The 15984-nt window shown below is 44.2% G+C and overlaps 2 protein-coding genes across 8 annotated transcripts in view; both read left to right on the forward strand.

Annotated features, from left to right (window-relative positions):
• morc2 (MORC family CW-type zinc finger 2) overlaps positions 1-3757 on the forward strand; it is a 30064-nt gene extending 26307 nt beyond the window's left edge. For all 4 annotated transcript variants that reach the window (XM_052478873.1, XM_052478872.1, XM_052478871.1 and 1 more), the window contains 6 exons: positions 868-925; positions 1133-1271; positions 1474-1647; positions 1768-1861; positions 2030-2218; positions 2315-3757. In XM_052478873.1, coding sequence (XP_052334833.1) covers positions 868-925; positions 1133-1271; positions 1474-1647; positions 1768-1861; positions 2030-2218; positions 2315-2383 — 723 coding nt within the window. In that variant the 3' untranslated portion in view covers positions 2384-3757. The remainder of the gene's footprint in view (positions 1-867; positions 926-1132; positions 1272-1473; positions 1648-1767; positions 1862-2029; positions 2219-2314) is intronic.
• Positions 3758-7377: 3620 nt separating this feature from the next.
• Positions 7378-15978, forward strand: LOC118358420 (acyl-CoA dehydrogenase family member 11-like). Of its 4 annotated transcripts, XM_035736238.2 has the most exons (16): positions 7433-7486; positions 7757-7838; positions 8039-8330; positions 8447-8670; positions 10456-10555; positions 10719-10836; positions 10950-11092; positions 11330-11479; positions 11571-11665; positions 11742-11841; positions 11970-12110; positions 12648-12740; positions 14032-14139; positions 14978-15146; positions 15398-15464; positions 15701-15978. In XM_035736238.2, exons 3-16 carry the CDS (start codon positions 8067-8069, stop codon positions 15813-15815), a joined length of 1887 nt encoding a protein of 628 aa, XP_035592131.1. In that variant the 5' UTR covers positions 7433-7486; positions 7757-7838; positions 8039-8066; the 3' UTR covers positions 15816-15978. The 4 variants fall into 4 exon arrangements, with proteins under 4 accessions (XP_035592128.1, XP_035592130.1, XP_035592131.1 ...); XM_035736235.2 differs by lacking the exon at positions 7757-7838 and having other exon boundaries at positions 7378-7486; XM_035736237.2 differs by lacking the exon at positions 7757-7838 and having other exon boundaries at positions 7378-7451.
• The last annotated feature ends 6 nt before the right edge of the window (positions 15979-15984 follow it).

Raw genomic sequence — 15984 nt, forward strand, 5'->3', positions numbered from 1 at the left:
GATCATACCCTTCTCTTACAATTGTACACTAAATGGAATGGGTCCTATCTGTCTCCTAACTCTAATCATAATATAATGGGTCCTGTTTGTCTCCTAACCCTACTCTAAATGGAATGGGTCCTGTCCTTGTCTCCTAACCCTACTCTAAATAGAATGGTTCTTGTCTGTCTCCTAACTCTACTCTAAATGGAATGGGTCCTATCCTTGTCTCCTAACTCTAATCATAATATAATGGGCCCTGTCTGTCTCCTAACTCTACTCTAAATAGAATATGTCCTATCCTTGTCTCCTAACCCTACTCTAAATATAATGGGCCCTGTCTGTCTCCTAACTCTACTCTAAATAGAATATGTCCTATCCTTGTCTCCTAACCCTACTCTAAATAGAATGGGTCCTGTCTGTCTCCTAACTCTACTCTAAATAGAATGGGTCCTATCCTTGTCATCGAACTCTAATCATAATATAATGGGTCCTGTCTGTCTCCTAACTCTACTCTAAATAGAATATGTCCTATCCTTGTCTCGTAACTCTACTCTAAATAGAATATGTCCTATCCTTGTCTCCTAACCCTACTCTAAATAGAATGGGTCCTGTCTGTCTCCTAACTCTACTCTAAATAGAATGGGTCCTATCCTTGTCATCTAACTCTAATCATAATATAATGGGCCCTGTCTGTCTCGTAACTCTACTCTAAATAGAATATGTCCTATCCTTGTCTCGTAACTCTACTCTAAATGGAATTGGTTGTATTCTGCTCTCCTGCTCTTTCTTTTCTCACAGTTCAATAACACACCGCTCTTCCTGGTATTTCCTTACACACACTTACTGTTAGTTTGAACATTGTGTTTTCTGTGTGTGTGTTTTCAGGTGACAGACAGCACAGAGAACGAGGACCCAGAATATGATCTGAAGAATGCTCAGAAAGGTGATTTATTCAATTCTTGATGATAGTTCCAGCAATACATTTTGATTGGCCAAGAAGATTTCCGATTAGCAACAGGTCCAAACGGGAAAGTGACCGTTTCACAGAATATCACGGACGCAATCTTTCCCCATTGAAAGCAGTTCAGCCAAGCCTGAATTCAGTTTCAGGACAATGCTTCATAAAACTTCTATGTGTTGTCTCCTGTAGATAAGGGTCTGTTGGTGGAGGTGCGTGTGAATAAGGAATGGTTCACAGGCAAAGTTGTTGCTGTGGAAACCAGTAAGCAGAGCATTCGCTGGAAGGTGAAGTTTGACTACGTCCCCAGATCCACCCCCAAGGACCGATGGTAGGCGCACCAACTCAACATGTCGGTGCTCTGTTCTCTTACGTTTATGTATGTGCCATATGTATGTGTCATTTCCAAATGTTTATTTGTGTATTGATTTGATGACTTAGTGTTCTCAGGAGTTTTGGGGTGTTATTATGATGGTTAGGCAGTGAGGAGGTGAGGTTGTTTTTGGTATATCATTTATTGTTGTTGTTATTAGGGTTTTCAAAGGCAGTGAGGAGGTGAGGTTGATGCGACCGCCCTCTCCCCTCTCCCAGACCCCTGACACACAGCAAGGGGAGGGGACTGAGAAAGGCCCCCCCCCCATGGAACCTGACACTACCCAACCAGGAACCAGTCGAGAGGTGACTGACAACCTGGTCACCATGATGAGGTAACTATGATCACCCGATGCTCTGTCATTGAGTCATAATTGTTTGATTTTGGCCTCTAATTCACTTTTTTCAAAGGGGATGTCATAGCTATAATTGTTGGTGTGTGGTGATCTCTTCAGGACAGTGCTGCGTTATTTCTTCCCTCCTGATTTCCGGATCCCGAAGGAAGATGTCAACAGCATGACTGCAGAGGAGCTAGTGGCCTTCCCTATGGTGAGACTGACCCTGAACTTCTGACCTCGAACCAATGTCTTCTAGAGACCTACCCTGGAGTCTAGCCTGCTGCAGGCATATTAGACAGTCATATCATTGTAATTCATACCAGAGCAATGTCTGTGTATGTGTCTGACCAGTGTGACCTGTGTGCATGTGTTTCTGCAGAAAGAGTATTTCCAGCAGTATGAGCTGGGTCTCCAGTCTTTGTGTAACTCGTACCAGAGCAGAGCTGATGCCAGAGCCAAAGCTGTGGAGGAAAAGAGTAGCAGCGCTGAGACCAAACTCAGGGAGGCAGACGAAAAGCTACAGAAACTACGAACCAACATTGTACAACTGCTGCAGAAAGTACAGGAGGTAAGACACACACACACAAACATTGAAGCTTTGCTACAGAAAAGATACGAGGTAACACACACACTGAATACTAATGTCTCTCCTTCCCTTCTGCAGGACATTGACATAAACACAGACGATGAACTGGATGCCTACATAGAAGACCTGCTGACCAAGGGGGACTAGAGAGGTCTCTCCACCCGGTGCCTGACTCAGACAGCACCGCCCCATCTGATTCTCAGAACTCTGGTCCGTCCGGCCTTCCCAATGTGTACTGTAGCTCCTCTACAGACGCCCTTTACCCATAACTCCCTCCATGAGGCCTGCTTGCCCCGCTCTACACAGTCTACTCCGTCTTCTGGTAGATCTGCAGATGGAGGAGAGGAGAGGCAGCTGCTGCCTGAACTGGTGCTGTTGCTGTTTGGTCCCTGAGTTTGTTTTTATAAAACTGCAGTATATGTTTTTCTGTTTCTCTTTCTGTTCCTATTTAGTAAGCATTAGCATGTTCTCATAATGGACGTGTATTTTTATTTAGTCCTTTTATATATCAACAATGTATGTTATATACAAGATATGTTAAGCTACTGTAGGTTAAGCCAACCAGTCCTGATTGACTGTAGAACTGAACTGTCATCAATCTGTAGGTGGTAATCAGATTCTGCGCACACACACACACACACGCCAGTCTGAGTAGGGCACCAAGCATCCCCGATCAAAGTTCCTATGATGTACATGACAGGCGTTTCTGTGATTTCAGAAGACTGTCTGTATTCTCCATATTGATCTGTGATCAGGTGGAGAGATATTAAATTAATCATAAACCAATAATCTGATAACGTCCTGACCTCTAATCCTGACCCACAACCCCTTTATTACCACCAGTCAGTCAGATGCAAATCCAGTTCCATTGAATCCCGTATTTGATGTTAGCTGCAATCACTCTGGTCGAGCCTTTTAAAGCATGTTAAAGCATTAAGTCTCATCCATTGTCCCAGTGTTGATAAATCAAATCAGTGTTGCCTAGTGGCTTTCAACCTACTTTCTCCTACCCTCTCTCCCATCCTACCCTCCTCTCTCCCCATCCTACCCTCTCTCCCTTCCATCCTTTCTCCCACCCTTCCCTCCTCTCTCCCACCCTTCCCTCTCTCCCATCCTACCCTCCTCTCTCCCACCCTTCCCTCCTCTCTCCCACCCTGTCCTCTCTCTCCCCACCCTGTCCTCCTCTCTCTCCCCTCACTATCCTATTCTGACAGTGTAGTCGTCAGATTTACCAGCCAGCTTATTGAGGGTGTTTGGTTCTCCCAACGCCCTCAAGACTGAAGTACTTACTGGGTTTTATCAGTACGACTATCTATAACGTTTCCTCAGTACAACCGTATTATGTCCCAATTGTTTCCTCTTGCCATTGTGACCCAACGGTTCACTGTTTTCATTTAGTTCTCAGTTATTATCTGGATTCTGAGTTTATAGTTCTTTGTTCATATTACTCAGTGGTCATGTTTCTTCTAATAAGTATTTTTAACATGTGAAAGGAAACATTTTATTAAAAGGTGAACGTTATTTTGTCTGGTGTGTCCTCATTGAGGGGAAAAATGCAGTATTTGTTACCTCTATATGGAGAAATAATCAATTTGGTTCCCAAACAACTACACAAAGGCATATTTACAAGTAATCAAATTTATTTGTCACATACACATTGTTAGCAGATGTTAATGCGAGTGTAGCGAAATGCTTGTGCTTCTAGTTCCGACAATGCAGTAATAACCAACAAGTAATCTAACCTAACAATTCCAAAACTACTACCTTATACACACAAGTGTAAAGGGATAAAGAATATGTACATAAAGATTTATGAATGAGTGATGGTACAGAACTGCAGAGGCAAGATACAGTAGCTGGTATCGAGTACAGTATATACAGTGGGGCAAAAAAGTATTTAGTCAGCCACCAATTGTGCAAGTTCTCTCCCTTAAAAAGATGAGGCTTGTAATTTTCATCATAGGTACATTTCAACTATGACAGACAAAATGAGAAAAAAAATCCAGAAAATCACATTGTAATGAATTTATTTGCAAACTATGGTGGAAAATAAGTATTTGGTCACCTACAAACAAGCAAGATTTCTCCCTCACAGACCTGTAACTTCTTCTTTAAGAGGCTCCTCTGTCCTCCACTCGTTACCTGTATTAATGGCACCTGTTTGAACTTGTTTTCAGTATAAAAGACACCTGTCCACAACCTCAAATAGTCACACTCCAAACTCCACTATGGCCAAGACCAAAGAGCTGTCAAAGGACACCAGAAACAAAACTGTAGGCCTGCACCAGGCTGGGAAGACTGAATCTGCAATAGGTAAGCAGCTTGGTTTGAAGAAATCAACTGTGGGAGCAATTATTAGGAAATGGAAGACATACAAGACCACTGATAATCTCCCTCGATCTGGGGCTCCATGCAGGATATCACCCTGTGGGGTCAAAATGATCACAAGCAAAAATCCCAGAACCACACGGGGGGACCTAGTGAATGACCTGCAGAGAGCTGGGACCAAAGTAACAAAGCCTACCATCAGTAACACACTACGCTGCCAGGGACTCAAATCCTGCAGTGCCAGATGTGTCCCCCTGCTTAAGCCAGTATATGTCCAGGCCCGTCATGCTGGTCATTTATGAACATTTGAACATCTTGGCCATGTTCTGTTATAATCTCCACCCGGCACAGCCAGAAGAGGACGGGCCACCCCACATATGCTCTCTCTAATTCTCTCTTTCTTTCTTTCTCTCTCTCGGAGGACCTGAGCCCTAGGACCGTGCCCCAGGACTACCTGACATGATGACTCCTTGCTGTCCCCAGTCCACCTGGCCATGCTGCTGCTCCAGTTTCAACTGTTCTGCCTTGTTATTATTCGACCATGCTGGTCATTTATGAACATTTGAACATCTTGGCCATGTTCTGTTATAATCTCCACCCGGCACAGCCAGAAGAGGACTGGCCACCCCACATAGCCTGGTTCCTCTCTAGGTTTCTTCCTAGGTTTTGGCCTTTCTAGGGAGTTTTTCCTAGCCACCGTGCTTCTACACCTGCAATGCTTGCTGTTTGGGGTTTTAGGCTGGGTTTCTGTACAGCACTTTGAGATATCAGCTGATGTACGAAGGGCTATATAAATACATTTGATTTGATTTGAAGTTTCCAAGAGAGCATTTGGATGATCCATAAGAAGATTGGGAGAATGCCATATGGTCTGATGAAACCAAATAGAACTTTTTGGTAAAAACTCAACTCGTCGTGTTTGGAGGACAAAGAATGCTGAGTTGCATGCAAAGAACACCATACCTACTGTGAAGCATGGGGGTGGAAACATCATGCTTTGGGGCTGTTTTTCTGCAAAGGGACCAGGACGACTGATCCATGTAAAGGAAAGAATGAATGGGGCAATATATCGTGAGATTTTGAGTGAAAACCTCCTTCCATCAGCAAGGGCATTGAAGATTAAATGTGGCTGGGTCTTTCAGCATGACAATGATCCCAAACACACCGCCCGGGCAACGAAGGAGTGGCTTCGTAAGAAGCATTTCAAGGTCCTGGAGTGGCCTAGCCAGTCTCCAGATCTCAACCCCATAGAAAATCTTTGGAGGGAGTTGAAAGTCTGTGTCGCCCAGCAACAGCCCCAAAACATCACTGCTCTAGAGGAGATCTGCATGGAGGAATGGGCCAAAATACCAGCAACAGTGTGTGAAAACCTTGTGAAGACTTACAGAAAACATTTGACCTCTGTCATTGCCAACAAAGAGTATATAACAATGTATTGAGATAAACTTTTGTTATTGACCAAATACTTATTTTCCACCATAATTTGCAAATAAATTCTACAAAAAAATCCTACAATGTGATTTTCTGGATTTTTTTTCTTCTCATTTTGTCTGTCATAGTTGAAGTGTACCTATGATAAATTACAGGCCTCATCTTTTTCAGTGGGAGAACTTGCACAATTGGTGGCTGACTAAATACTTTTTTGCCCCACTGTACATATGAGATGAGTAATGTAGGGTATGTAAACAAAGTGGCATAGTTTAAAGTGGCTAGTGATATATGTATTACATAAAGATGCAGTAGATGATAGAGTACAGTATATACATATGAGATGAGTAATGTAGGGTATGTAAACAAAGTGGCATAGTTTAAAGTGGCTAGTGATATATGTATTACATAAAGATGCAGTAGATGATAGAGTACAGTATATACATATGAGATGAGTAATGTAGGGTATGTAAACATTATATTAAGTAGCATTGTTTAAAGTGGCTAGTGATATATTTTACATCAATTCCCATTATTAAAGTGGCTGGAGTTGAGTCACTGTGTTGGAAGCAGCCACTCAATGTTAGTGGTGGCTGTTTAACAGTCTGATGGCCTTGAGATAGAAGCTGTTTTTCAGTCTCCCTGCTTTGATGTACCTGTACTGACCTCGCCTTCTGGATGATAGCGGGGTGAACAGGCAGTGGCTCGGGTGGTTGTTGTCCTTGATGATCTTTACGACCTTCCTGTGACATTGGGTGGTGTAGATGTCCTGAAGAGCAGGTGGTTTGCCCCCGGTGATGCGTTGTGCAGACCTCACTACCCTCTGGAGAGCCTTACGGTTGTGAGCGGAGCAGTTGCCGTACCAGGCGGTGATTATGTACCACACATGCATGGTTAGTTGGTAAATCTACTACAAATATCACACAGGATTCAACATAATGTACCACACATGCATAGTAAGCTCATAGGGCAGGAGCCTATCTCCTGTTCCTATAGTGTAAGGCAGCTTGATGTACAAGTACACTCCCAGGACACTGGTCTATCACAGGGCCTTACCCCCGAATTTATAAACAAAAATATATATATATATATATCAAATTTTTCTCATTTTAACAGTCTTTGGTATGACTCGGCCAGGGATCAAGCACACAACCTCCCAATCTCAGGGTAGACACTAACCACAAGGCCACTGAGTTGGTCACACATGCCTGCATGGTTATTGGTTTGTGGTTATTCTTTGTATTGCACTGAATATTATGTTTTTGAACTGAGAGTTTTAAATCTTTACTATAGGGTTGTCATTTATTTCATTGTAGAAGCTTTGTATATCTTCTGAAAAGCAGCTGTCTAGTTTGATGTTCCAGACTTTTATTTTGAAGGTTGATAGACTATTAACGAGACCAGAGGTTGCTCCTTTATTTTGAAGAAAAGTAGAAGGGGATTCGTTGAAGCCTGAACGGTGTGTAAAAACAAAATTGCAGAAGGGATTGTTAAGTAAGGCATATTTATTCGTTTTCCTTCAAGCTTTTCTAACCACATATTTTGTAAACGTTTGACAACCATTGGTAGACTACCGTGCAGCAAAGATTGCTCCGTTGCTACAGTGCCTGAACTTTGACACACTTTTGAGTCACACGTTGGCATTGCATAATGTTTTTTTTTATCTTTTTTTATTCGAATTACTAAACTAAATGTTGAAATAATTTTTGACCACACATGACATGAGAGGTGTTGACTTTTAATTTCATTCATTCGTTTTTGTAGACTATTATTAAAGCTGCAGTCCATAATATTTCCTACCGCAAATACGTGTGATTTCTTATTAAAGGCCCACTGATATTTACAGGTATTTATGATAATTGAAATTAATTATATAGATATATATAAAAATCAATTGATTCTTGTTGAATGTCCCTTATAATGTAGCTTTATAGAAGTGACGGCTGGTGTTTGTTATTTTTCAAATCAAGAAGTAGGCCTTTAAATGTAACTAAAGAAATGCAGCTGTTCTTTTGAAAAAATCAGTTTACATTGTATCATATTCAGGCCAGTGGCCTGACATCTGAGCTCCTGGATGATGGCTGTGAACCGACAGGTCACTAGACACAGTTACCGGGTGTGTACGGGATTGTATCGGCCGCTGTCATGCAGCAGTTCTGTGAGCATGGTTCAGAAGGTCCTGGTTCGGCCTCCCCAAGATGTCCCCGGAGCAGAGGGGCAGGCAGAGTTCTTCCGGGCTGGGATTGGAGGGTTCTTCCAGGAGAGGCCAATGCTGAAGAACCCCTTCCTGGAGGACGCTCTGCTACAGGGATACCTGAGGAGACACCTGCCCAGTGAGGTGTGTGTGTACTGTGTATAACATAATGTTTCAGAATGGATTGAAACTATGACGATGATGCTTTATCTGTTAGTCACCTACGATGATGATGATGATGATGGTGTGTGTGTTCCCAGGCAGTGTATTCCGACCTGCGTGTGTTTGGGGAGCGATTGGTGCGCGAGGTGGATGGGTGGGGTCGGGAGTGTGAGGTCACACCCCCTCGGTTGATGACCTATGACCCCTGGGGTTGCCGTGTTGACCGCATTGTCACTTCCCCTGCCTGGCAACGTATGAAGGACCTATCAGCACAGGAAGGGCTGGTTGCCATCGGATACGAGAGGAGCTACGGGGAGTGGAGGTGGTAGACACACACACACCTGACCCATACACACTGAATCCTTACCTAAACCCTAATACATAAACACTAACCTGACAAACACACGATGAATCCTTACCTAAACCCTATACATATACACTAACCTGACAAACACACAGCAAACATAAAAACATCACAAGTGACAATCTCAGAAACAACTAATTGGCATTTTGTGACTTGACATTATTAGAATTTGATACACCAATAGTATGTGTCAGCTAAGGTTAAATATAAACCCAGCAAAAAAATAAACGTCCTCTCACTGTCAACTGCATTTATTTTCAGCAAACTTAACATGTGCAAATATTTGTATGAACATAACAAGATTCAACAACTGAGACATAAACTGATCAAGTTCCACAGACATGTGACTAACAGAAATGGAATAATGTGTCCCTGAACAAAGGGGGGTGGGTCAAAATAAAAATAAAAAGTTACAGTATCTGGTGTGGCCACCAGCTGCATTAAGTACTGCATTGCATCTCCTCCTCATGGACTGCACCAGATTTGCCAGTTCTTGCTGTGAGATGTTACCCCACTCTTCCACCAAGGCACCTGCAAGTTCCCAAACATTTCTGGGGGGAATTGCCCTAGCCCTCACCATCCGGTCCCAGACATGCTCAATGGGATTGAGATCCGGGCTCTTCACTGGCCATGGCAGAACACTGACATTCCTGTCTTGCAGGAAATCACACACAGAATGAGCAGTATGGCTTGTGCCATTGTCATGCTGGAGGGTCATGTCAGGATGAGCCTGCAGGAAGGGTACCACATGAGGGATGAGGATGTCTTCCCTGTAACGCACAGCATTGAGATTACCTGCAATGACAGCAAGCTCAGTCCGATGATGCTGTGACACACCGCCCCAGACCATGACGGACCTTCCACCTCCAATTCGATCCCACTCCAGAGTATAGGCCTTGGTGTAACGCTCATTCCTTCGATGATAAACGCAAATCCGACCATCACCCCTGGTGAGACAAAACCGTGACTCATCAGTGAAGAGCACTTTTTGCCAGTCCTGTCTGGTCAGCAATGGTGTGTTTGTGCCCATAGGCGACATTGTTGCCGGTGATGTCTGGTGAGGACCTGCCTTACAACAGGCCTACAAGCCCTCAGTCCAGCCTCTCTCACCCTATTGCGGACAGTCTGAGCACTGATGGAGGGATTGTGCGTTCCTGGTGTAACTCGGGCAGTTGTTGTTGCCATCCTGTACCTGTCCCGCAGGTGTGACATTCGGATGCACCGATCCTGTGCAGGTGTTTTTACACGTGGTCTGCCACTGCGAGGACGGTCATCTGCCCGTCCTGTCTCCCTGTAGCACCTTGTTAGGCGTCTCACAATACGGACTTTGCAATTTATTGCCCTGGCCACATCTGCAGTCCTCATGCCTCCTTGCAGCATGCCTAAGGCACGTTCACACAGATGAGCAGGGACCCTGTGCATCTTTCTTTTGGTGTTTTTCAGAGTCAGTAGAAAGGCCTCTTTAGTGTCCTATGTTTTCATAACTGTGACCTTAATTGCCTACCGTCTGTAATCTGTTAGTGTCTTAACAACCGTTCCCCAGGTGCATGTTCATTAATTGTTTATGGTTCGTTGAACAAGCATGGGAAACAGTGTTTAAATCCTTTACATTGAAGATATGTGAAGTTATTTGGATTTTTACGAATTATCTTTGAAAGACAGGGTCCTGAAAAAGGAACTTTTCTTTTTTTGCTGAGCTTAGTACTAATATAAAGTGTGTGTGTGTGTGTGTGTGTGTTCCAGTCGTGTGTACCAGATGTGTAAGCTGTATCTGTACTCTCCCTCCTCTGGTCTCTACACCTGTCCTCTGGCTATGACTGATGGAGCTGCCAAGGTTATACAGGTGTGTGTATGTTTGTGTGTGTCTGTCTGTCTGTCTGAATTAACTTTAATGGTTATCACTGCTCATGTTGGAATTGTTGATTTGTGTTACAAACACAAAACCACTACAACTTGTGATATTCTGATTCATGAACTTGTCTGCGTGTCTGTGTGTGCATGCCTAGTCTCTGGGTGTGTCTTGGCCAGTAGCGGACGCCTTCAGCCGCCTGACCTCTCGTGACCCTGAGCACTTCTGGACGTCTGGACAGTGGATGACTGAACGGAGGGGCGGATCTGACGTAGGTCAGTGTGTCTGTATTCTCTCTGGTTGGTTACATAGACTGTATTAGATGATGATAGGTTCCATGACAACTGATGATAATGATACTTGTGTGTGTGCACGTGTGTGTGTCTAGGCAATGGTACAGAGACCGTAGCGTTGCCTCAGAGTGATGGTACATACAGACTGTCAGGTTTCAAGTGGTTCACCTCGGCTACAGATGCAGACATGACTCTCACACTGGCCAGGGTCACAGACATAGATGGACAGACCACATCGGTACCACTCAATGTTCATCAGTCCTCATTTTTTCAATTCTTTACTCCTTATTCTTCCGCTCACACTAACACCAGATCCTTGACCCCTCGCCTCTTACTTGACCTCCTTACCCCCCCCCCCCACACACATGTCTGTTTTCCTCCTCCTAACTGGTGTGTGTGTGTGTGTGTGTGTGTGTGTGTGTGTGTGTGTGTGTGTGCGTGCGTGCGTGCGTGCGTGCGTGCGTGCGTGTGTCAGGGTAGTAGAGGTCTGTCTATGTTCTATGCTGCAGTGCGTGATGAGCAGGGGATGGTACAGGGCATCGAAGTCCAAAGACTGAAGGACAAACTGGGAACCAGACAGATGCCCACTGCCGAGCTGCTGCTGGACGGCCTGCCTGCTCACAGGGTCAGATTCTCTCTCTCTCTCAATCTCTCTCTCCCTCTCTTTCTCTCTCTCCCTCTCTCACACACACTAACATTCCTCCCTTCTTTCTCAGCTGTCAGAAGAGGGGAGAGGTGTGGCGTGTATAGCCAACATGCTGACTGTGACTCGTATCCATAACAGCGTGTCTGCTGTGGCTGGTATGAGGAGGTAGGACATCTATTCACTACTACCCACTGCCGTACTGGCGGTCAAGAGTGTGTATTGATGGTGTGTGTGTGTGCAGGGTACTCCAGCTGGCTCGTGACTACGCCACACGTCGCTCTACCTTTGGGAAGCTCCTAAGAGACCATCCCCTTCACATGCAGACCCTCGCTAGGATGGAGGTCAGCTGAAAATAAAGTTGTAAAATAGAATACCCTACTATATCCCCTAAACCTACCACTTGTCTTCACACACCTCAGCTCTCTTTCTCTCTTCTTCCCTCCCTCCCCTCAATACCTTCCTCTTATAGGTGGAGACTCGAGGAGCGTTCCTGCTGGTGATGGAGGTCTGTCGTCTGATTGGCCGAGAGGAGACAGGCCACACCTCTCAGCTGGAGACTCACCTCCTTCGCCTGCTCACACCTGTGGCTAAACTCTACACTGGCAAACAGGTATACACACACACACACACTCTGTTTTTGTCGACAAGCAGGTAGCCAATAACATTACACCAGAAATCAGAACATAGACATCGGTTAATACTGGCAGATGGCAGTGGAAAACTGGTGTGTGTATTTAATCATTTTTGTCGTTGTATAAATCAAATCAAATTTATTTATATAGCCCTTTGTACATCAGCTGATATCTCAAAGTGCTGTACAGAAACCCAGCCTAAAACCCCAAACAGCAAGCAATGCAGGTGTTGAAGCATGTTGGCTAGGAAAAACACCCTAGAAAGGCCAAAACCTAGGAAGAAACCTAGAGAGGAACCAGGCTATGTGGGGTGGCCAGTCCTCTTCTGGCTGTGCCGGGTGGAGATTATAACAGAACATGGCCAAGATGTTCAAATGTTCATAAATGACCAGCATGGTCAAATAATAGGTCTGGGACAGGTAGCACATCTGGTGAACAGGTCAGGAAAGGCATTAGAGATGTGTGTGAGGTGATGCAGGGGGGGTGTGTGTGTGTGCCATCCCTGTGTGTCTCAGGCGGTTGCCGTGATTTCCGAGGGGCTGGAGAGTTTCGGGGGGCAGGGCTACATCGAGGACACGGGACTACCTGCAATGCTCAGAGATGCTCAGGTAGGTAGTCACATGATGTACACAGACTTACTTTGTGTTACGTAATGGAGCAAAGTTATGTTGCTGTTAATGGATGAAGTAGTTTGTTACTTTCAGTCTGTTACTCAACAACAACAGTGGCAATAGTTGAAGTGCAACAGTACCCAGGGCCAGACTACTGCATTTGGGGCCCCGACCTCCAGGGTGCAAATTGTCTGCAATTCAACACTTTTTGCCATATGGGTCAGAGAGAAAAACGCTATTGTTTTGTAGCTCATCTCATGCCATTGTTCACCTTGTGCCATGAGGCTGAGAGAAAATTGTGCAGTTTGAAAGTGAATTTCCTGCAACTCTACACATGTTTCTATCATACACAACCAACCCCCCAAAAAAACATATTTTTGTTTGGGGGCCCCATGGAAGTCGGGGGCCCCAGGGCCAGGGCTCTAAATTAAAATGTTTCATTGGTAGCACTGGTGCTCCCAATTGGTGCTCACCACATAAAATGTAGGAGCCCCAGAAAATATGATTTAAAAGAATTGATTGAGATATATCCTATATTGGAATTATATGAATTCAGTCTACTTTTGAAGCACATGTTGTGCCCGATAAACTCATATTTAACACTATAAAGACATTAGTTAAGCTAAGATGTTGATACGAATACCTGTCATTGAAATTAAAGTCATTTGTGGAATATTAGGTGTCTACATTGTGTAAAAGCACTGTTTTCCTAATGATATGGAGTACATAGAAAATTGTACACTGTCTCTTTAAAAAAGTCAGGTTTATGATGAGGACGACATACAAGAGACCTGTCATTCATTCATTGCTATGCTCATTGATCCCCTAAAGAAGCTATCCCTTTTCTTTTTGTGCCCCAAAATGTTTGGATATACTGGCAAAGTTAACAGGTTGTTAGCTAGCTAACCCTTTGAGATAACCTGACTCAACAAAGTGTAAACAAATGGTTAACCACGCACAAGTCGTTTTTGAACTGCCCACAACATGGTTTATGAATGTAAAATGCGGTCCCGGCAATGCAGGTAATATGGGTCAGATCTTTTCACCTGGTTGGGCTACAAGCAAACTGTTTTCACTGTAGTCATGGTGCAACCATGACGCTATCAAATCTGCACACTTTTTCCTCTCGTGCACTCGTTAACAACGGTACAGCGTAGCCTTATAATTTAAATATTTTTCCTAGTCGCACAGTAATCATTTTAGAGCCCTGCCCAGGTCACATGCCCTTCGCTCCTATTCGGTAATCCAGCCCTGACAGTACCTCTTTTCTCTCACTCTCTATTTCTAGGTGTTGAGTATCTGGGAGGGGACCACTAATGTTCTGTCTCTTGATGTTCTGCGCTGCGTCTCTCGGAGCTCAGGCCTCGTACTGCAGGCCTACTTCACACACACTCAGGTCAGGGTCCCTTAACCCTCTACTGACTAAGCCTTGTCTAAGCCGGGGGTTGTTTTAAGAAGGTCTAAGCTATATGGAATTGTTTTAAGAAGGTCATACCAAGGATCATTTAGCTATTTGATTTTGAATTTTAAGACCTATTGAAGTATAAAAAATATATAATTATATGACGAACATTTTTATTTGGCCTTACTGCTGTTAGCCCATACAAAAGCATTGAATAACAGATTCACTACATGGAATAACAGATATCAAAAGGAAGTTTGTTCTGAAGTGTCTGTCCTATATCTGAGAGATATAAGAAAGATCTGGAAACATGTATTGAACCATTTATTTTTGGCACTAAACAGTCTCCATATATACTTCCATTCATTTTCCCAACTGGTACTGGGGACCTTCAGGCCTGTCGACATCCTAGAGCAGAACCACCAACATGTTAGTGTGTAGCCCAAACTGTTTAACACTTTTTTTGGTTACTACATGATTCCATATGTGTTATTTCATAGTTTTGATGTCTTCACTATTATTCTATGTAGGAAATAGTAAAAGTAAAGAAACTCTTAAATGAGTAGGTGTATCCAAACTTTTGACTGGTACTGTATATATTTTTACTGAGCTTAGTTTTTGTTGATAGACTTAGACAGTTAAGATCATATTTGGGATATTTAGTTAGTTTCCACAGCCTTTATCTAGCATCATCCTCCTTGGACCAACATTGAATGGCAGGCATGAAAGACTGTTACTATTAAAAAATGAAAAAGACCCTACAACCTCTGTTGATTGCTATACAAATTCTGACTTTATCCCCCTGTGTCTCTCCCTCCCACTCACCCCCCAGTCCCTGCTAGCAGCAGCCTCCCTCCCCTCCCTGTCTGTGGCTGTGAGATCAGTAGACAGCGCTCTCTCTGGTCTGAGAGAGTTCCTGCAGGCCGCTGCTCTCACACCACCTGGCTTTATGGAGCTGGCAGCACGAGACCTGGCATACAGTTTGGCACGCATTTATATGGGTACTACACACTTTATTTGATATTTTTTACTCTACATCATTGTGAAGGGCCCGTAAGCAAGCATTTCACGGTAAAGTTTACACCTGTTGTTTTCTACACGTGACAAATACAATTCAATTTTTGACTTAACATTGCATAACAGGAGTAGCACTTACTGTATAGCCCATCACCTTTATCAGTTAACCATTGCCAGAGTTGGCTTGTCCTGAGGATGCATTGTGACCCCATCTGTGTGTGTGTGTGTGTTTCAGGGGCTCTGCTCATTGACCACGCCTCATGGGAGGGAGCCTCTCACTCTGATGCCTATGCTGCTTTGCGGTAAACACACATCCGTCCCCACCACTAGTCCATAGTCCAGGGCTCTCCAACCCTGTTCCTGGAAAGCTACCCTCTAGGTTTTCACTCCAGCTAATTATTAGAATCGGATGAGCTAGATTAGGGTTGGAGCGAAAACCTACAGGACTGTAGTTCTCCAGGAACAGGGTTGGAGAGCCCTGCCCTAGTCCTTACTACTTGTAGGCTAATAGTTCTAGCAGTAAATGTGTGTGTTACAGGTGGTGTGAGCAGGACTTGTGTCCAGTGGTAAGTAAGGCGGCCATAGGATGCTACAACATGAAGACTCCGCCCCTGGATGCTGCGCTGGTCTATGAAGAGTCAACCAGAGACTGAGGGGGTGTGGGGTTGGCTGGGGGCAGGCAATATTCGTGTTCTCAAGGCGATGTAGTCTATGTAAGAAGGGGTACTTCGAGATTAGCCTAGTATGTATGACTGCATGCTATTTCCTGACCTGTGTTAAAATAAAGACTTTCTGACGGAGAGCACTCACTCACCACCCTGA

Source organism: Oncorhynchus keta, chromosome 25 (assembly GCF_023373465.1).
Source record: "Oncorhynchus keta strain PuntledgeMale-10-30-2019 chromosome 25, Oket_V2, whole genome shotgun sequence".
NCBI classification, from domain to species: Eukaryota; Metazoa; Chordata; class Actinopteri; order Salmoniformes; family Salmonidae; genus Oncorhynchus; species Oncorhynchus keta.

Excerpts from the sequence above, each read along its gene's own strand:
- LOC118358420 (XM_035736235.2), top strand. The coding sequence starts at position 8,067 with ATGATGGCTGTGAACCGACAGGTCACTAGACACAGTTACCGGGTGTGT. Across the intron at positions 8,671-10,455 it reads AGGAGCTACGGGGAGTGGAG|TCGTGTGTACCAGATGTGTA; the intron begins GTGGTAGACACA and ends TGTGTGTTCCAG. Across the intron at positions 10,837-10,949 it reads GAGGGGCGGATCTGACGTAG|GCAATGGTACAGAGACCGTA; the intron begins GTCAGTGTGTCT and ends GTGTGTGTCTAG.